The sequence below is a fragment of the Microtus oregoni genome, unplaced genomic scaffold (genome assembly GCF_018167655.1).
Source record: "Microtus oregoni isolate MIOR12 unplaced genomic scaffold, Mior012 000008F_ref0000371, whole genome shotgun sequence".
Classification (NCBI taxonomy): Eukaryota; Metazoa; Chordata; class Mammalia; order Rodentia; family Cricetidae; genus Microtus; species Microtus oregoni.
In genome coordinates, this window is record NW_024543067.1 from 55,996,539 (window position 1) to 56,018,414 (window position 21,876).

General features: G+C 49.1%; 1 protein-coding gene across 12 annotated transcripts in view; it reads right to left on the reverse strand.

Moving 5' to 3' along the window:
* Gramd1b (GRAM domain containing 1B) overlaps positions 1-21,876 on the reverse strand; it is a 239,499-nt gene that overhangs the window by 32,647 nt on the left and 184,976 nt on the right. For 10 of the 12 annotated variants that reach the window (XR_005974729.1, XM_041656945.1, XM_041656944.1 and 7 more), the window contains one exon: positions 3,606-3,816. Coding sequence is in view for 11 of the 12 variants with exons in the window: in XM_041656945.1 (XP_041512879.1) it covers positions 3,606-3,816 (211 nt within the window). In the remaining variant the exon portion in view is untranslated. Of the gene's footprint in view, positions 1-3,605; positions 3,817-17,095; positions 17,436-21,876 lie in introns of those variants that run through there. The other 2 variants (XM_041656953.1, XM_041656949.1) reach the window with 2 other exon arrangements.

Below are 21,876 nucleotides of genomic sequence, written 5' to 3' on the forward strand. Positions count from 1 at the left end.
AGAACTGAAAGAAATGAGGAAGGCGCCCTCTAAAGCAAGGGCTTTGCAGGCTCTGCCCCTGATGGGAGCTCTACAGTGTCTTCTAGCCAGCACTGAGGGTGCCTCAGGGACTCGTATATTAACATCTACAGGGACATCCACATTAACCCTCAAGACTGTCCAGCAGGAAGGAGTTCCTGACCTTTGACCTGCCTCCTGGGGAAGAATTACATCCTTACGGCTTAGCATTCCTGGTCTGAGTGCTGAAGGGACCTCCTGTAAGGGAAGACCTCAGAGAGGCTTAACAAGGCCCAGGACGGTGGCAGGGGCCCAAACAGGCAGGACAGAGAGACTGCCTACCATTGTAGGCACAAGGCGGCACAGAAGTCGGGAGGCCAGGCTCTGAGAGTTTATAGCGGATGGTCAAAGGGGAAGGACGTGAGAGCACAAAGACAGCTGTTGGGGACAGGGTTAGAGCCGGATGTGGAGGACTTGGAGGACCTGTCCTGTGTTTCTTTGGACTTTCCTACAAGAAACCAGACAGGCAAGGACTATATAGGATGCAAGGCTCCTGGAAACATACCCAAACTACCTTACAACAGTTTCCTGCCCTTGCATCCAAAAGCATCTATCTCCCACAGCAAAGGCTCAAAGAAGTCTGGAAGGGGGGCAAGGGGAGAATGGGACCAGGAGCTCTACATTAAGCATAAGTTGGGAAGAAGGGCAAAAAACAAAAAAACAAAACAAAAACAACGTCTTACTTTGATCAGATTAAGTTTGTCATACTGAAAAGAAAACCATAAAAAATTAGAATTCAGACAGACAAACAAACAAAAAGGTGAAAGGTCACAGTGGCACCAGTGGCACAGCACCGGGCATTGCCAAACATCAACAGAGAGCTAAGCTGCAAGGCAGAAGCCGAGGATGGAGTGGCCCTATCTGCTTGGCAGGCCTGCAAAGGCTGAGCCGTGCTCTTGAGCTGGCAGGGGCAGGAAAGCATGCCCTGGCTCCCTCTGGTGGCCACAGGCAATCACTACCAAGTGCAGCTCAATTGTGGCCCAAACAGGGGTTTCTGGGAGTGAAAGTCAGCCCTGGGGGTTCTGAGCAGAAGCAAGAAATCAGCCTCAACCACTGAGACAATGATAGGGAAGGTGAAGCCTTAATGATTTCCCTGTCTCTGATCCCCTGACCCCTGTGTGAAGGAGGCACCTTGCAGCCTGCTTGAAAACACACAGGGTGGCCTCTTTGCAGGAGGTGGTCACGGGAGACCTAGCTATGTCTGTAGCAAAAACAGCTCCAGCTCACAGAACCTCTGCAGGACTATATCTGGCCACCTTGAGAGGGTGCTCCCCAGGGAAGCAGTGTTAAAGGCTTTTGGCCTTGCCCCAGCAGCACTTCCTGGCAGCCCAACAGCTGGACCTGCACTGAACCCTCTGCAGCCAGTGGGTCTTGCAAACGCACATTCCGGGTTGAGCATAGCTGCTGCCCTGTGCACTCGCACGACATGGTAGTCCCCAGCTCAGCGGTCAGCAAGCTTTGTGCTGCTCACCGAATGAGTAAGAGCTGTACACTTCAGCTTAGGACTGGAAAGACTAAAGACTCGGAGAAGACATGGAGAGAAGGGATAACCTGATGCCCACATCCAGCCAGATCCTCCTTCTTCCGGATGAGCCTCACGCCCTCTGGCACACATTTCAACTAAGGCAGAGGGGCGAGCACTCTGGCACAGTGACCCAAAGTCTTATACAAGCCCTGTCCCCAGATACTGGGCCTGCCTGAACCTGCCCAGCCTCCTACACACCGAGAGGCCTCCTGCTGGCTTCCTCACTCCAGGCTGTCCTCCACTGGCAAAAGCCACTTCAAGTCCTGAGAGCACTTGGAGCCTGAAGGGCACAATGGGCAGGCATGGGTGTGGGGCTTCGCGTTCTTCCATCAGGAACGAACAGTGATGTGCCTTCCTCCCCGAAGACGCCTGCAGACACTGTTGTAAGTCTTCCCGCGGCTTCTTCCAACTGCACTGCTCCCCCACAATTGATTTCCTGGGCACTATTGTCTTAGTACCAATTGTTCACCATTTACTCACTCCTTGGACCCTGGGTAGACAGAGCCTGGCATCTCTCTCTCCTGCAATCATATATCCAGAGCCTGGTGGGTCCTGCACAGTCATCAACCTCCAGACGCTGGCACTACACCCTCTTTGATCGAAACCCAAGGCTCTAAGCAAACCATGAATGAATTCCAGGGTGGTACAAGCAAGGAAGTAGTGAGGGGTGCCCTGGCCAAGCAGCTCTCACGGGTGGAGGGAAAGACAAACTGGGCAGATGCCGGGAGGTCTCGGTAGTGCCATCACTGACCCTCTGTCTCGGGTCCCTCCCATCAGTCTCTCGTCACTTCTGCCAGAAGCCAGACTTACTCATCAAGGGGCCACAAAGAACAACGGTATGACTGACCGGAGGCACCATACCCACAGGAAAGGAACTACCTACCCCCTGCAGGACTCTGCTTTTAGGAAGCACCACGCTCGAAGGGAAACACATTCCCACTAGTGATGGTGTTTGAGAAGCAAGCAGACACGAGGGCTGGTGGGGGAGGGGGGGTCGTCAGGCTCTGTTCTCTGACGTTAGGTGCGGTGGGAGTGGACCCTCAGTGACTTCCAAGCCAGACTGCCAAGGGATGGGGGCAGGGCACAGTGGGATCGGCCCTTCTGGGAAAGGGACCAAGCAGGACATATGGGCAGAACTGGCAGGGGTGGAGGGAGGGGGGCTGAGCTGAGCTGAGCACTACAGACAATCCAATACTAGAGGGGAAGAGGAAAAGACGGAGACAAAGATGGCTTACTTTTGAGAGGCGCTTGTGAGACTAAAGACCATGCATGCAGAGGACGTATTTGGGAAACAGTGGGGAGAAGAGGAAGAACAAGAAATCAGAAGACAAATTCAAGTGGGGAAACCAGCTCCCAAGCCTCCCGGGGAGGGGTCCCCTTTCTCGTGCCCTGCGAGTCTGGTGGTTTAGGAGCCCCTGGGCAGAGGTACCTCTTGATTGCCAGAGGCCTGGGAGTGGAAGGAGAAGGCTGGGGAACCACAACCATGTGAGGTCTCTGTGCTAAGCCTTGGACCAGGAGCCTGGGTGCACGGGTGTACAAGGACAGGAAGGAAAGGCCCTGGGACTGTCCCTTCTGCAAGATGAGGAGGTGGGCATGTAGGTAAGGCAGGGTGACAGCCAAGGAGGAGGTTAAAAATAACACTCTGGAAGGTTCCCTGAAGCCTTTCTTTCTGGCAATACAGGTGTCCCAAATAGTGTCCCTTTACCAGTTCAAGGGACCAAATTTAAAGGATTAAGCAGATGACCTCTCCTGATCCCCAGAGCCCCCTCCTTATCTCAAGGGTCATGAAGTTTCTTAGATACTACAGAGAGATGGAAAGTGGGGGAGAGGAGGGGCATGTGGCTCAGGACTCGCCCTGAGTGCTTAGACAGGAATCTAATCAATTAGGGTCTCCCCCTGATGGCTCTGACCTGACCTGAGCGCATAGACACTGGGGCTGTTCAAGCACGTGAGTACCCAGTCAGTACCTTCTTCCTGCAGCTAGCTAAGGAGGGGTACTGAGGCTCCAGCGTAGTCTGCTCACCTTGGAATTTTTGCCACCACTTCGACCAGATTGTGAAGAGCAACTGCGTTGCACACCCTGCTCCGGGGTGGATGGGGATTTGTCCGAGGAGTGATCTGAGCCTTTTTCCACCATGGTGTCTCCGTCTTGGTTCTGTGGCGTTGGCGAGCGGGACCGCTTCCGGAGGATGGGGGAGCAGGCCGGCGTGCTGCGGTTGGAGTTACTGGCAGTGCTGTAGGGGGCAAAGAGAGACAGGGAATGAGGTGAGAGGGTGGAGGAAGGAAGAAAAGCTGACAGTGATGGCAGGCCAGAGACCCATGCAAAGGACCCAGGCAACAGGCTGAGAAAATCAGAGGACCCAACTAGGCGCTCGCTGTACTGTAATGCTGCTACTGGCCAGCAGGGGGCAGTAATGCCAGTGTAAAAAGGAAAATAAGACTAGAAACCAGCAGGTAGGCATTAAAGTATTTACCCACTTATCCTGCAATCTCCCCATCCAATCCAGTTTGAGCTTTTACTACTTATGATAGGCAGAAAGCTATTAGGAAAAATAATTTAAGCCCTCAAAGAATCGTTGGCGTTCACTCAATATCACCAGCTCATTTTACAAACACTATGCGTCAACCCTTTTGTTCATAATGATAATCTCACTTTTCAAAGCATTCACATATATTTCATAGACATGTCTTTTTAAAACCATTACGTTATTTTCTTTTGCGTGTGCGCGCACACACTCGCAGAGATATGCCACAGCACACCTGCAGAGGTCAGAAAGCAACCTGCTGGAGTCTGCCCCCCCCCCAACAATGTGGATCCTGGGCAATGAACGCAGGCCACTTGATTGGCAGTGAGCACTTTTATCTACTGAGCCTACTCACCGGCCCACATACCATGTGTCTAAAGACATTCAAGCAAGCTAATAATGGCAAGTGCCACTACCCTTAAGTTTAAAAATGAAGAGAAATGCCTGGCAGACAGAAGTAAGTGATCAAAGCAGAGACTCGGAATTTGCTTCAGATGGAAGTCATGCATCTGGTATTCGATCGACTTATGCTGCTGTCCCAGAGGGGCAAGGTCTTATCCTCTAGCCCCCACCCCACATTCATCTCTAAAGAGCTTCTTGCACCTTCCCACGGCACCAAACCCAGTCACACCTCAGCATACCATCTGCTAATACAAGAAGAATTGAAGCTTAGCTTGTGTTTTCAAGAGAGCGGAAGAGATAAGGAAGAAAAGGGAGAGGAAAACCTTGAATTCATTTTGCTTTGTTTTGAAAGGAGAGAGAAACGGAAGAGATGGACAAAAAGGGAAGGGGAACAGGAAGGAATGGGACTGCAGCCTGTGAGACTGCAAGGTGGCAAGGAGGGGACGGGATCCTGTCCACCTGCTCGGTAGCCAGACTGGATAAGCCAGGCAACCATCTCAGGAAAACCACATTCTGGCCTTGCCTCAGGAAAGAGAGAGCAGGGTGCCGGACAGTGACATTTGCATGAAGAGCTGGCTGTAACCTCAGATGCCCCACTGGAGACATTTGCAATGATTACCAGGCTCTGCCTCCTGGATAAACTCAATATAGGAGAGAAAGTCTATATGCCCAAGCAGTACCACTGGGGAGGGGCGAAAGTAGGGGGAAGGATCATTGTGAACCTTATTAGAAAAACCGAGAAAGATCAGGGAAAAGGAGAAAAAACAAATGTAGCCAGAAGGCCCACGGCTTTGCTTCATCTGAACACGTACAGTTCAATTAAAATCTTGTCTGCCAATGACTTGAAGAGGCCCCAGATGCCTCTCGGAGGAGGCAGTCCAACTTCTCTCTCCTTGCAACTCCATCCTTTTTCTTCTGACTCTCTAAAACCATTTGATACCGTGAGCCCTAGGGAAGGACGTTAGCTTCCTTTTCTTCATGTCAAGAAGCTGAACCACGTGTCTGATGGAAGCAGACACCCCGGTCCTCTGGGAGAGCTTAGGGAAGGAGACCCAAGTGCTCACTCGTCTAAGAAAACCTCCTTTATCTTGGGACAATTCCAGCCTATGTCCAAGTATTCAGGAGCAAATCTTCCTACTTACTCAACCCCAACCAAAAAAAAGGGGGGGGGGAGAGGAGGAACACCTGTCTATCACAAACACAAAAGACCTTTCCATCTTCCTGAAATAAAGGCCACTTCATACAGTCTGATTCTAGACCATGCTCATCAGTGGCTGCCGGGGGCAAAACAAAGTCAAAGGTATAAAAAACTGGATGCCAGATACAGTGCACAATAAATAACACGAATGAAGTAGGTGAAACGGCACAGCTCTTGCTCCCAAGCTGTTGATCCAAGTATAACCCCCAGGACCCACAGGGTGGAAGGAGAGAACGGAATCCCTGCAAGTTGTACTCTGACCTCTATACACGAGCTGTACTACATGTATGTGCACACTCCACACCGCACATGTGGAGATTAGGGAGTTAAATTTCTCCTTCCACCTCGAGGGTCCCAGGGATCAAACTCAGGTCGTCAGGCTTGGCAGCAAGCACCTTTACCCATGGACTCATTTCTCTGGTCTCTTGCGTCATCTCATGTTTCCCAAACTAGAATTTAGTTCTTCTCCAAATGTGTTCTTCACCTCTGTGGCCACTACTCTCTGTCCTTGGGTGAGTCTCCTCCACCACCACCAGACATACACACACTTGCTGATGTGGCCCAACAATACTGTGCCCAGTGCATATTTCTTCCAGATGTCTCCTGAATGCCTCAGCTCCCAAATATCTGGCCACCGTCGTCCCAGACCTCTGCCCATTCCCGGCCTTTCTCCAAAGACACCATCATTGCTCAGAAGTATCCTCTCTCCCATCCCACCCCACTGTGTTCCACTCATTCTGTTTTCATAGGCTCATTATCCCATCCTTCCTTTCCTGTCCTGGGGTCCTACCTCAGGTTCTCAGTGCTTTTAACTGAGTAACTGTGAACTTGAATGTTTAACATTGTCTTGACTTGTCCAATAGCTTTAGCTATGATTTGACTGGTTCCTGAAAAACACTGAGAATAATAAGAGGTTGTTGACCCTTCCATGCTTGACCTCTGCTCCAGTCCTTCTCTATACAAGAAGAAAACCCTGTAACCATAGTTCTGTGCCTTAGCAGAGTCATTGCTACATTGCTAAAACCTATGAAAAGATCAGCCATTGTCCTGTAGTCTTGAACAAGCTGCTAAGCAAATAAAACTAATTCCTATGCATTTTGTATAGCAGTCTACCATGCCCTTAACCTGATTCTACAAGCTGTAGTAATAGAACAAACATTATGCTTGGGGATGGGCTCAAAAGGACCTTACCGTACAGAGGAAGACCAGTATTGCGTCAAAAGACAGGACCACTGACCCGAGTTCAGGAAGAGTCCTGTAACCTTTGGCCTTTAAGAAACCTGAGAAACAGCAGAATAAGTGCCTGGCCACTGTGTTGTGACTGTGTGTGTAGCACTGTAGTGCACAGATTTTTATTGGCCACCAGACACAATGTTAAACATTCACGTTCACACAGGTGAATAAGGAAAGTTCTTTGTGCTTAGGACATTTATAGCGAGGTGGAGTTGGGGATGACCTCTTCTCAGTGGAATACAGGCGACAGGTGTTGGGCTCCAAGAAAGCAGAGTGGGGGGAGGGAGGAAGGGAAAAGAAAGAAAAAAAGGAAAGAAAAAAGCTTTCCTTGAAGAACCGGGTTCAGAAAATGTGTTGGGGTTATCCAGGTAAAACCATGGAAGTCAAGGCAGAGCAGAAAGAACGAAACAGAAATCAGCACAGTGAGAATAAAAGTCTTGAATAGCATGGAACACGGGAGGGTGACAAGAAGCCGCTCATGAAACGGTTTTGAACTAACACTCACGGGAGTCCTGTAATCATCACGTCCTCTGAAGAACAGGTCCACTAAGACCCTGCTGGCCGCCCCTAACCCAGGAAGATGCTCACTCATTCCCCACCTCTCCTATGTGTAAGACAGGCAACGAAGTCTATTTCACCCCTGTCCCGGTTACCTTGTGACAGAAAGTACGTCCTCGAGCCTGACCACAGCGTCTCATGCTATGTGTGATCAGGGCCTATTCCCTGTACTCCCGAGGCTGCTGTCCTTGAGCAATCAGGAAACACGGGAGGAGAACAAAGATTCTCTTTCTACAATGTGACTTTCTTTACAGGTTCTCCCACCTGCACCTCACACACCCTGGCAACGGCACCACTTTTTCTGGCTCGCCCTCTCCATCCTTATTCCTAATGAGGTCCTGCAGGCACAGGCAGACCTTGTCAGCACGCCAGCTCCCTGATCAGCCACCCGTGCATCTTTTCAGAACTCCGAGCCCAGCACAATGGTCAGCTGGTGTTCTTTATTCAAGTTTATGTGTTTGTCTTTAGCAAAGATTGTTTCTGCTCCAGATATTGCAAAATATATACCTGCCACTCTGGACGCCCTGTCCCTTCGTCTGTTTGGATTGCAGTCTCTGTCCTTGTGATCCTGTGGTCCCACCAGCAGCACAGCCGTAACTTGTTCTCGATCAGATTCCCAAACCCAGCCCTAAGGTCCCCTTAATGGCAGAGAGCCTGACTACAATCCTCTCACCACCAAGGAGCACTGATAACGTTTAAGAACGACTCTGTGATATATTCCAGGGCACTGACATCAGGAGAGCACTAAGTCTGAAACCTGGGCATTGTATCTCAAAGCAGTAGGATAAGGAAAATTGCCAGTGTGCCAGGAGAGCAAGTCCAGCTTGAAGGCCCCCTTAGTCCTTTGCTTTCTCTGTTACCTTGGTTCTTGAGTCTCGTTTTTCTCATTTGAAGCAACTCTGCACAGTGCCTGATGCATAACCAGACCTTAGAAACAGCTGAGCCACCAAAACGGGTATTAAACTCCCTTGGCCTCTTTCCTCAATCTCTTGTCGGGGCCTGTTAAGTGTAAAAGACGTGAATGTTGCTGGACTCCTACTCGTAAGGTGTGTATGGTAGGGGAAGGGTGTCAGCAACACAGAGTGTGATTCCGAAAAGCACAGAACCCTAGTCTTGTCCTCATGCCATCTCTCGCTGATTTTATGGGCATCGTTTTCAGAATCCGCATCCAAGATAAGTACCATTCTGAAACTGTAGCATCACTAGGCCCAAGGAATGACTTTGAAGGAGTGAGAAAATACTTGATAACCCTGTGTGTCCTTGGTCACAGAGCCCTCTTTCTAAGGCCACAGGTAGGTGGACTCACTTTGAACTCATGGTATGACCTGCTAGCATTGAGAGCAGCAGTAGAACTGACGGAACACAGGCAGGAGAAGGTGGTAGAGGAGAATGGGACCCAATGGGACCTGATAGGACACCCCCTGCAGCTTTTGGTCCCCCTGATAATTACCACTAGCACCCTCACGCCCCTCACGCTTCCCTGCCACTTACAGCATCAGGCAAAAGCTGTTTCTCGTACTGACCCACAGATGACGCATCTCAATGCTGAGTCTGAAGTCTCATCAACAGTCCTCCTCAGTTCTCCAAAACCGCACTGCAAATATCCATGGGAATCAGTCACCCTCATAGCCTGAGGTCATGTGTCTGAGACAGGAAGGCCACAGGTGTGTGTATGTAACACTCTGCAGAGAATTTACATGCTGCTTGCAAATGCCTCCATCAGGAAGCCTGTCCGCCTACACCAGTTCCAAATTCAGAGTCTAGGGAGGACTACTGAGGATGGCCAGTCTTCCCTTCCCTGTGTTCCTGCTTGTCCATTAGTAGTTTCTGAATCTAATGTCTGCACCCACCAAATACCACAGCACAGTAGGTGGGAAGGGCAGAGCCACCACTAGGATTTCATGGATGGGAGCAAATGTCACAAATCACAAACCCCAGTGGGGTCTTTAGTTCCCCTGACATCCCCATCCTCAGGAGGAATCAATCACTATTTTTAAAAATCAGTCTTCGCTGATGAATACGAAGACACATCTCAGGAACTTAGCACCAACATACACTTTTAGGACGCTAGATAGGGTTGAAGCTGGAAGGATGGAGAATGTACTGTTGTCTTTCATGCAAAGAGCTCCCTGTGGCCACAGGGAACCTGGTTTTTATATACCTATAACCTGAAGTCTCATCCTGGCAGGATTCCACCCTGGAGCCAGTTCCCTCCAGGGAGGAATGCCCGATTCTATCGGGTGGGGCAGCTGTGATCACCTGGGGTAGGTGAGCGATGGTGACAGGTAGCCTACAGGAGGTACACTTTTCCCCCTGGGACACAAAGGCTGACTCCTCCTGACACCTAATGGGTCTCTCTAACCGCTTCAAGAGATAGGGACTGAAAGACACAGACTGCTCCCTCCACCCTTTCAGAATGACTTGATGACACCTCGGTGGGTTGGGTGTCAATAGTTCAGGGTTCTTCCAGTGGTCAACAGGCTTCACTTACTGGTTCCTCTTTGCCGATTCTAATCCAAGGCTGGGGAGATGATTCCATTGGTAAAGTGCTCACCACACAGCCATAAGGACCCTAGGTTCCATCTCTAGAACCCACAAACTGGATACAGCAATGTGTTCCTTTAACTCCAGCCCTGGGAAGGCAGAAAGAAGGTCCCTTGGGCTGGCTGGCCAACAGTCCAGTCAAATGAGGACATTCCTGGTTCCGTAAGAGACCTTATCTCAAAGATGAAAAAAATCAAGGGAAACATCTGATGTTGACCTCTGGACACCATATGTATAGCCGTGCACACAAACAGATACATGCGGAACCCCCCCCCCCAAAAAAAATAAGACAAAGAAGTTTAAAATTGTTTTCCAAAAAAAAAAAAATATCCTATGAAGTAATTAAAAAGTATCACAGGCCATTAAACACTTGCTGCCAGGTGACTATCAGATCATCTGGCCCTAACCCTACTAGGTACATACTTGCTGGCCAAGTCTTAGCGATCGATGACTTTAGCTGTTGATGAACAATTGTCACACGGGCATGGTCCATGCATGTAAAGTCTTGGGCCAAAGAGAGAAAAGCACAACTTGAGTTGCCCTGACGCTGGCATTCATGGTCCGGAGAAGTGATAGAGAGAGAGAGGGTTGGTCAGGGCAAGGCCTTTTTGTGCTCAAGCCAATGAGAAGGACCCTTCTTTACAATGGTTGGAGGCTCCATCTATCCTACTCCCTACTGCCTGGCCTTCCTGCAGCCTGTTGAGCCCAGAGTTTGGAATTCAAACCAGGAACAGACATGACAAACGCTATTTTTCATTTCCATGGAGACCAGAGCCTGCAATGGAACCAGGGCTCCATGCCTGAAATGCCAAAACAGGCTGACCCACTTTCCCCCTCTTCTGTAAAAACAAAATAAGTTTGTTTGGGTCCTTCCAGGGCACAGGAGAAGCCAGGGCTGCTGATATCTTTGTGGATAGTTCAAAGAGAAACAAATTAGGGTCACCACGAGTACCACTGAGCGTGCTACAGAAGCAGCCAGAGGCCAGGCCACAGAACACACAGTCACAGGCTACACCCAATCCACACCACTTCCTTGTCCACTTTCTTCAGAGAAAGACTCAGAGTCTCTACAGCAAGTCCTTAATGACCAACTACCCAGAAGCATCAAGATGGCTTCCCTACTTCATCTTATATCAATTATCCTGTGTTTTTCCAGCCTTCCTGGGTCATTCTTCTCCTAGAACCCATGTCCACCTCTGCCTGGCGGTCCCTACTTGACCTCTGTGTCCTTCTGAAGTTTCACGCATTGGCTCCTTTCCCACCGCTGCATCAAAATTAAAGTGTTACCTCTCTGGAACATCCAAAGTGGCCTTGCTGTCCACCCAGAATCCTCACCCCGTCGCTCCTTTCAGTGTCCTGGTCAGGCTTCTGTGCCTTCACTGATTAGCACCATAATGAACACCATTGGGGGTGGGGTCCTGTCACTAGAGAAGTTCCCAAGGCCTCTACGAGAACAAGTGCCACACGCTGGGATCACAGGCATGCACTAAATGACAGCAGGGCTATCCATTCAAGCACAATCTTCGACATACCTTTGTGAAGCTGGCCAAGTCTGCCTTCTTTATAACTCCGGCGCTCAGTCTTTATTCTGACTTCTTAATCGATAAAAAACTGAAATATGACATCACTTCCAAACTCCTGGCTGGCCTTGTCATTTTGTCTAGACATCAGAGTATCTGGGTTTAAAATTCTGAGCTCTTTGGTGCCCCTGAGAAATCTTTCTGGGAACCTGTGTTACTTGGCTGTTAAAAGGTTATGAGCTGCCTTACCTGAAGGAGTCTTAAAAGGAATAAACCTGGACAGGGCATCCCAAAAGGAGAGGGGTTCCTGTAATTGCCCATGGAGCGAAAAGGGGTTTAAAGTTTAATGCAAATCCCCCGTGAGGAAACTGGATCTTGTTCTTAAATCCTGCGCCCTCCTTGTGGCAGAGGTACAAGAGAGAGTATAGTCACTGTACAACTCCCTAATTCCATAGAGCAGAGACTTAAAAACAAAGCAGAAGATATCGCAATCACAGACAGAACGTGCTGGTGGGTTACAGCCTCACCCCCTGAGAGCGTTCTCAAAAGAGCAAGTGCTGAAGGACTGGGGTACGGTGCTGCTGGGCTGGCTGTATGGTCTCTAACAGCCTAGTTTGGAAGGGGCCTTGGTAACACTTCCATTCAGTGCAGGAACTCTGCCTTCAGGGTGCTGGGGACCTCAGGCTGTGAGTTTCAATAACCGAGTATTCATAGGCCCACGCAGGCAGGTAGGATGTCTCTTAAAGGGGTTATATCAATGATCTTTTTTCTTTCTCTCTCTCTTTCCTTCTCTCCCTCCCTTTTCCACCCCTCTGATTTTTTTTTTTTAATAAAGCTAATTTCACTTAGTTAGCATCAGGAAGCAAGGACTTTCTAAGCACCTCTAACATTGTAACACCAATTTACTCCCAGGGCCTACTGGGCAAGGGACTAGGTCATGGTTCTTTGTATCCACACATCAAACAAGACACTGGGCAAGGAGTAGGGACTTAACAATACTTTTTAAACTTGGCTCTAGCAGTCTCTGTCAAATCTAATTACAACTCTACCCAAACCATTTCAGAATCTTCAAGGCTCGGGAGTACGGGACCTTGTAAAATGCGGGTGCTAAGCTATCCCAGGAAGCCCCTTGGAAAAGGTTTCCAGTCCACAGGAAGACCGCCAGCTAGTCAAATAAGGCAAGGAGGAGTTCAACTGAATAGAATTTCCAGTTCCTTCTGAGGCTGCTCATCAAGGGCCCCTCCCCCAGCCTCAGCAAAATAAATGTGGCTCAGGGGACGGGTGAGGGGAGGATAGTGGATAGAGACAAGCCAATAAAGTCCTTGTCTCACCGGCATGAGGATCAGATTTTGATTTTCCCCCAGCAGAGGCAGAAGCAAGAAAATCCCTAAAGGTAGATGGCAGGCTAGGCTAACCTAATGGGTGAATTCCAGGCCAGTGAAAGACCTTGTCTCAAGGAGGAAGATGGCATCCTGGAGGGTGACACCGGAGGACACATGTTGTCCTCTGGACTCTACACGCACGCAAACATACATCCGTTCAACCCATCCCATCCTGTCCCATCCATCAGTGAAAACATGTTCCCTATCAGATCACGTCTTGACCTGAGGAATACCATCTCTGACTAAGGACTTCCAATCTGGAGGACAAGACTGCCGTGCAATTAGCTAACATCGTATAACAGGAACTACTTGGATTTAATCAAAACATCTCTCATCACCATATGTTGGTGATGTCCAGCCAAACGGAAGGACCATGGAACTGTACATCAGAAAAGGTGGCCTTTCTGACTCAGGCCCTTCCCTGGGTATGATGTCATGGCAGACTCCTCTACTCTGAGCTTCAGCTTTAATTGTTGGAGGAAAAATGAGTGTGCATTCTCCTCACCCACACAGAGATGTGAGAGGAGGCTGGGAAAGAACACATTGCAAAGCACTGGGAGCCTCAGCATCCCTGGGACAGAAGGGCTCAGGTCTAAATTGGGCAAAGCCTGCAGAAACAAGAGGCAGGCGATCTGAGTCCACAGTCAGCTCAGCATCACTGCTCTCTCTGTCTCTGATCAGGACCACATCTGCAGGGGAGATTCCCACAGGACTGAGGCAGACGAAAGCTCCACCACTGACAGTTGCACCAGCGGGTGGACGGACAGAGGACAGCATACCGTGGCGTTGCTCTCACCCCGTTGGTATAGATATCTATTAATCATCGATGGAACCCTCAAATTCAAACCCAGCTCTCATATATTTTCTGCCAGGGACCAAACAAAATGATGCCAAGGGGACAGTTGGCTCAAGGGGTGAGAGAGCGTGAAAGTAAGAAGAGCTGAGTCACACAGGAAAGGCTAGATGGGGATGCACAACACATCTGTAACCTCATTATTGGAGGTTGGACACATGGAACCCTGGAGCTTGCTGGTCAGTTGGTCTAGCTTAAAAGGGCGAGCTTCTGGTTCTGTGAGAGAACCTGCCTCAAAAAAAAAAAAATGAGGTGGTAGATAATAGAGGAAGACTCCCAAAATCATCCTCTTGTCTGTCATGCATATGCCATAAACACATATATGTACACACACGTACACATGTATATTTTATATAAAATCCTAATGTAAAACCATGGACACTTAGAATAATGAGGACTTTTAGAGGGAGAGGTCATCTGCCCAATTTAAAACACACTCAAAGAACAAAACCCCAGACTTCCTTCCTACAGCCAAGAAGCATTTATTTATTTGTCAACGTTTTGTTTGCTTGAGACAGGGCACCACTATGTAGCCTTGGCTACTTACTGTGTAGACCAGGCCAGTCTCAAACTCCTAGGGATCCAACTGCCTCTGCTTCCTGGGCGCTAAGAACTTGAAGGTGTGTGCCACCACACCCAGTATTTTTAAAAACACATTACAATTAGTACCATTTTCTTTTCTTTACAGCTTTCTCACACTTGAGGTTGGATCCTAGGATGTAATTTCTTCATGCTTTACTGCCTTCATTAAAGTGAAATTTACTTCCTCAAATCTAGCCTCAGAAATTAAAAACCACCATCTCTCTCTCTCTCCAACAACATATCATACGAATTTTGCTTATGTGCTGTTTTGCATTTGCGGTGCTGGGGACCAAGCTCAGGACCCCGCATGTTGGAAGCAGGGCACCTCCCTCCTGAGCTGAATTTCCAAGTGGCAATCTCTGTTCACATGGTACTAGAGAACTTGTTAGAGAACAAGACGAGACAAAAGCCATCGTTTGGCAAATCGTTTCACCTTTGAATAACTCAGATAAAGCTCCAACTATTTCCTGTGGCTTCCTACCTAAGTTCTACCCTAGGAACCATAGTATAATCCGAATTTCTTTTCTAAGCGGTATTTTCACACAGTTCCGATGCCTCTCTACACACGCTGTCCCCTTAAAGCCCACGACAAGGAAGCCCTCAGCCAGCCCCTGGCTGAATCTGATTGATCAGAGCCCAATATACTGGTGAGCCCAGACATGGCTGTAACCATGCAGAAGTGGTCCAACAGACTCAGAATAGAGAGGAATGATCACCCCCCATGTGCTTTAGAAATCAAAGCGCAGACCTATTTTTAGAGCCATCTTCAGAACCAGGGAAATCTAGAATTAGTCATTTTCTCTTTTGGGCCTCCAGGCTCTTGCTTTTTCCTCATCCTTGATGAGGGTAGGGGTGTCTACCCGTGTCACGTACTGATGTGCGTCCCTACAAGGAACACACCCACTCACCACTTCCCCTCACTAGGCCGGTCCTGAGTTCCGGTCTGATGATGATGTCACCCAGTTCTCACTCGCAATCATCGCTGATAGGGCTGTATCTCTAAGCTAGATGCAAAACCGTGGACCTTAAATTCTTACAGGGATGAGTTCAGAGATTACATACTTTTAAATAGGTTTTTTTTTTTAAACAAACAAATCAAAAAGACTTTGCAGCATGTTAAGCTTTCAGGGGTCCAGAGAAATGTTTTATTGTGAACACACCCATGCTCCTTTACTCAGAACGACTCTCACTGTCTAAGAAACTCTGATAGCGACCATGGGCCCGCAAAGCCTAAAGATTTACAGAAAGAGTTTCCAGCCTGCTCTGACACTGAACAACTTGTAAAGATCTTTTCTATAGGTCTGTTTTGCCTGTGTCCCCAGACAAGGAACCTGTCCTCAACAGGAATACCACCCAACACTGAGAAGAGCTAGCTGCTGCCTGCTTGCTGTCTGTGGCAGCAGAAATGTTTCGGGCCAGAAGCGAAGGGAAGAGGCGAAGATGACAAAAGTTCCTACCCTTTGCTCTGTCCTCACTTGGTATCAAGTTTCCAATCGCTCAGTGTCTACCATATTAACCACACCAGCAGCAGATTCTCAGCTCATCGCCCACTGACAAGGTCTTCAGGTGTTACTTTCTATGCATGGCCTTGGCTCTGTCACTCTCTTGCCCTAGGCAGCTCCACGAAACATCCCTTTCCCTGTCTCTAGGCCAGCTTTGCTCCTGCGGATCCCAGACTTTGCTAAGCTGGGGACTGCTACCCACCATTCAAAATCAGCGGTCAGGAGAAGCGGGACAGGCAAGGATCAGAAAAGTCTGCTAGCAAAGGAACAGAGGAACAGAGATCGCTTCCCCCAGCCCCGGCTGAACTCTTGGCTGAGGCCGGAGGGAGATGACTGAGTCCCTTACCCCCCACCCCCACTTCTCTAAAGCAAGCCAATAACAAACAATGCGGGGAGGTGGAGAATGAAGATGCAGACACTCAGTGTCTGTTTCCTCAAAACATATGGCAAATCTCTGAACCAAGTACCGACTAAGTCACAGAAGAAGCAAACTCCTTTCCTCCCCAGCCACAAGCTGCCTGCTTCTCTGGCGTCCTTTCCTTCTGTTGACCAGATCCTTATGGTGCTTGGTCCTCTCCCTTAGGAATAAGCATTATCTGTCCCTATCTCCCTGGTCACCCCTCTTTGTCACCTCCTACCCACAGGAAGTCAGTGGGTGGGAACCAGGAGCACATGGTCTGGCCAGCCTCCCCCAGCAGTTCCTGGCTACCTCCATGACGCACCATTAATTCCATCCCCTGACCACCTAGCTCACGTCACAGTGCTTCTCTTAAGTCTCGCTGGCAAAGGGGACCCCATCAGTTCCAGTCTACCCCAGGGCTGCCTCTCAGTAGTGAACCACTCAGGTCAACCCAGGTAGTGCTCCTGGTGAGAGAGAGGTGGGGAGGATGGAGGAGAGGAGGCAAGGCCAGGGAGGGAAAGGAATGCAGCACGACGTCACACTGGCTGCTTTCTCCATCCCGAACAGAGAACAGAAGCGAACAACATGGACTCCAGATTTACTCTGCCTCAGAAGGTCTGTGTTCTTGGCAGCCCTGAGCAGCCAGCGCCTCACTTGGAGAAAGCATACAGACAGGCAGGTCCATGCTCCAGGCCCCCAGAGCCCCCACCCTACTCCAGGACATAACCGCCCACTTCCCAAAATTCCCACAAGGAAACAAAGATAGACTGACACACACACACACACACAAGCGTCAGCACGAGGTGGCACTAACCTGGAAGCCATTAGGAACGCAGCAGAGTGCAGTGCAGAAAACCCATTCATTCATGCATGGGGCAGTAGGGGCGGGGGCAGGGAGCAGGGGCCCTGAGGAGGTTGGAGGGCACTCACCTCCATGCCCATCCAAAAGCCCTGTATCTATTGGGGAGGGGACAGGGGACACAGCTCACATAGGCTGGGGACGCTCTCCTGCTCTGCTGTTTCGTACTGCTCTGGAATTTTAAGCATGGCCCCCTTTTTATTTTCTTCAAACCCCCCCCCACCTCCCTCAGTGGCTGTTATTTGGTGTGGCCACGCAGCGGTAGAAAAGTCCCTTTGCGTTTTCTCTCTCTCTTTTCTTCCCTCCCTCTCTGACTCCGACTCCCTCACAGACAGCTGTTCTAAGCTCGGGCACGCAGGCGCACAGGCAGCAGACACACACCCTCTCAAGCAGGAACACACACACACACACACACACACACACACACACGCACACGCCGCCTGCCGGTTTACATAATGCAACTCTCTGGTGCAGTCAGCTTGCCAGCTCTCAATTATTCATGCCAGCTTGGAGGGCAGAGCTACTGGGGCTGCAGGCATTATTTCCTCTTCATCCCCAAATCTGACAAAACCCGAGATGATGCACCCCGGGAGCCTCTGCTCCCTTTGCTGCCGCCGATCAGCTCCCAGGTGCTGTCTATTAGGTCAACTAATAGCAAGGAGGTGATGCCAAATAAAAACGCAGGTGCCGAGCTCCAAATAGAGGTTTGCGTCGTCATTCAGATGACAGCTGCTCTTCCTGCCTGAGCCCTGGGAACAGGGAGGAGGAAGGCAGCACTGGAGACCAGAATCTTGCACAAGAAAATGGCCGAGGACCTGTTCAGGACAGCACCTCCCAGACGTGTGAGGTAAGAAAACGCCATGCTGGCCTCTTGAGCGGGTGAGGCTCTCCCACACAGAACAGTGACACCCACACTAAGCACTTGCCCTCATGACAAAGTGGGGTCGTCTGAGTTTTCATATCCTAAGCTGCGCCTCTCTAAACTATAGTTTCTCCATCCATTCACTAAGGCGCAGTCCTCACACGCGCCCCAGGAGGACGTCTGCCCGCCATCCTACTCAGTCATTGTGCTAGCAAATACCTTTCAAACCACTCATCGCTGGCAAAGTACACGTCCACATGAAGTCATTCAGTTCCCCAGACAGCCGCATGAATAGGCTTTGCAGCCCACCTAACAGATGAAGACACCGAGTCACAGAAAAGGTGAAGGCAAGAAGGAGCCTGCTGTTTCCTATGGCCTTCACAGGCTCTTGGGTTTGAAAGCTTGATTTCCAGCTGTTGGCTCTGGTTTGGAAGAGCAGAGAACCTTCTAGGCATGGGGCCTCACTGTCAGACATGGGTCCACAGGGTTAGAAGTTAGAGGCTGGCTCCACGTCTGGCTGAGGTCCTCGCTTCCTGGTTCACCAAATGTGCCCAAGGCCATCATATGCTCTCACGGCTGTGGAACTGACTACCATGCTCTCCCTGCCACAAAAGACTGTATCCCCTCAAACTGTGGGCCAGAGTAAGTCCGTCCTCACTTAAGGTGCTTCATGCCCCAGTTTCTGTCATAGTACAAGACGAGTAAGCAATGCAGAGACTGAATTGGGAATCCAGTTCACCTGACTCAGACCTCATGTCTTGGTGAAGAGACACCATGACCACAGCAACTCTTTCAAAGAGAACATTTAATTAGGGCGGCAACTTACAATTCAGAGGTTCAGTCCATTAGCTTCATGGTAGGGAACACAGTGGCACGCAGGCAGACATGGTACTGGCTACATCTTGATCAGAAAGCAACAGGAAGTGGACTGTGACACTGAGTGAAACTTAAGCAAAAGAAACTTCAAAGCCTGCTCCCACAGCGATACACTTCCTTCAACAATGCCACACCCACTTCAACAAGGCCACACCTCCCAATAGTGCCAACCATCTGAACTTATAGGGGTCAATTGCATTCAAACTACTACACCTATGACCATCAGCTTCCCAGGTTAGTGTTCTATTACTGCAAATAACTGAGGTGACCAACTTCAGAAGGGAGAGGGTTCCTTTGGCTCTGTTTAAGGAGTTTTAATTCATGGTCACTGGTGTTATCATGACACAGTGTGAGGAGGAAGAAACCTGTTCACCTCATGGGTGGCAGGAAGCAAAGACAGAGAGAGTGGCTGAGACCCTGAAATTGCCTTCAGTAAGGCCTCACCTCCCTAAGGCTCCCCACCTCCTCAAAGCACCGCAGGTTGGACATTCCTTCACTGTGTGGGCTTTGGGGGAACATTTCAAAGCCAAGCTACAACAGCACTGCCCAAAGCCCTAGGTGTGCTTGTAATACCTGGAGAATGATGACAACTGCATCCCAACCTTGAATCCCTTGAGATTCTGATTCAGTGACCCCATGAGAACACTGTGTGGGTCTACCTAATGCTCACGCTTTGTCCCTTAGACAAAGTGGGCTGACAGGTATATTCTTACTATCTGGGTCTTCCTATGAGATGGCACTTGTCCATGTGCTCCCAGTGCTCGGGAGACACGCCGGAGGTGGATAATCACTGTGACCCACTGGGGCCACTGTGTCCTGCTCGTTAAATTCATGCTGAGCACTAATACTTCTTGAGCATCTGGGCGGGGGGGGGGGGGGGGACCTCGTTCTTTAAGTCCCCGGTCTGCAGCCTCATCACGACAAGTCTCTTCAAGACCGTTTCCTTCTACGCCCTGCTGATAGAATAACAGGCTTGTGGGATCAAAGAAGCAGATGGGTTTGGACTGTCTGGTTCCACTTCAGTCACGTAGGGAAGTCTCAGTTCCACAGAAGGGCAAACTAGCAATGCCAAGGGAAATGCTCACTGTCTCAACTCATTCTTCCTTCTGTCCTGAGCTCTACCTCCTACCTGCCTCTGCTCTTACTCCACAGAAGGGCCTTGAGCTTAGGTTAAATCTGAATCCAAAATTAACATCTAGCTGTTTGAACTGCACTCTTCAGCAGATGACTCTACTACCCCTATCTGGGGCTCATATATATAGTACACATGCATGCAAACACACACACACACACACACACACACACACACACACACACACCAACACATTTAACACTTAAAAGACAATGAAGCAAATAAAGACACGTGAAAGCACCCACAGAGTTGGGTTCATCTCCCACTGTGTCCCTTACAAGCTGAAGTATAGAACTCCTAAGTCAAATGCAAACCCTGTGTTCTTTCTGCTGGTTTTACCTCCCAGGAAGGTTCTAGGCCATTTCCTTCTTTTATCTCCAGCACATAAGAGTATCTAGGATGATTAGTCAATACTTGCACAGAGTAAAGCTCCATCAGGATAGTAAGCAAGATGTTGGTGGGTCAGATAACCACGTCCTTGTTCAGCCTTCCCCAGTTCCTTACTACGTGACTCTGAACACACCATACTGACTTTTCAAGGACTCTCCCATCTCTATTATAAATACACAGATTCATCTTTCACTTGTATGGCCCCAACTCATAGCATGTTTACAGTTTCTACTGAAAACACTAGTTAAAAGGTCAGAGATAAGACAAGTGTGATTTCAAAGCAGGCTTTGCTGAGTCACACCTTTACATCTTCTAAGAAGCTAATCACATGAAACTTCAGATTTTTTGGTCCTTAATATAGTTACTAAAAAGCAATACGTCACCAACATGTTCTTTGACTGCTGTGCCCAAGAAGGAAACAGCACAGACATCATTCAGAAACTTACATATCAAGCCATGCAAAGACTCTGCTCTACTGTGTTACGGAAGGTAAGCTTTCCTTTTCTTTACAGGAGCTCCTTGTTTGGGGTATGTGTAATGCAATTTGCTAAGCAAATGATTTCATGCAATCCTACCAACAACAAAGATATGTGCTCATAATCCCCATTTTTTCAGATAACCATAAAAAGTGGGGTCCTGTGGCTTTGCTGAACAGCAGAGCATCTATCTAAGTGCACCCAACCTGCCTTCCCTGGCTGACCCCTTCTCATCACACTCCAGGAAGAGAGGCAGCTGCTGGCCTCTCCCAAGGCCCAGGTTGCTTACTAAGGGCACCTGTCAATCACGCTGAGTCACCACCTGGCTAACTAGAGAGACTTTCACAGGAGTGATGGTCTCCACACGTCAACAGCTAAGCTATCGCTACCTAAGTGCCCAAATTGCTCTCCTGTAAATTAATTTAGGAAACTATGGTAAAGTTGATAGCCTTTCCTGAACTAAATCATCGCAGAAAGGGGACAAACAACAGCCTCAAGTGCCCAATGAAAATGAGGTTTCACAGGGTCCTGCGGTGTCCTGAAAGTACATTTCAGACTGCACTCTAGAGAAAGAAAAAAAAAGGTGTGTCCGCAAATCCTCTTGACCCAAATAACAGTCTCACCGACCTCAGCCATGCTCAACTGTCCCACACGGAATACTGCTCACCTCAAGGCTTAATTGTTGTTGACAAGAATGAGAGGCTGTGTCACAGGCTGAGTCTTATTATATCTATGAATCTTATTTGCATCACAATGAAGACTTGCCAGAAGGAGCACTCAGGCATTTTAATTGGACCCGATTTTGTGGGATGATGCAGAGCAAAATCGAACCTGATCGTCTTAGCTCATCACCCCAATCATGAGTGTACCTGTAAAATGCAGACGGCCATCTAAGAGGGTTCTGAAGTCCGTGGGGTAGGCCAAAGGAGGAAGAAGAAAAGACCTGATGTTTACAAAGAATCTTTCAAATGCTAGAGACAAGGACACGAATTTGACCAAA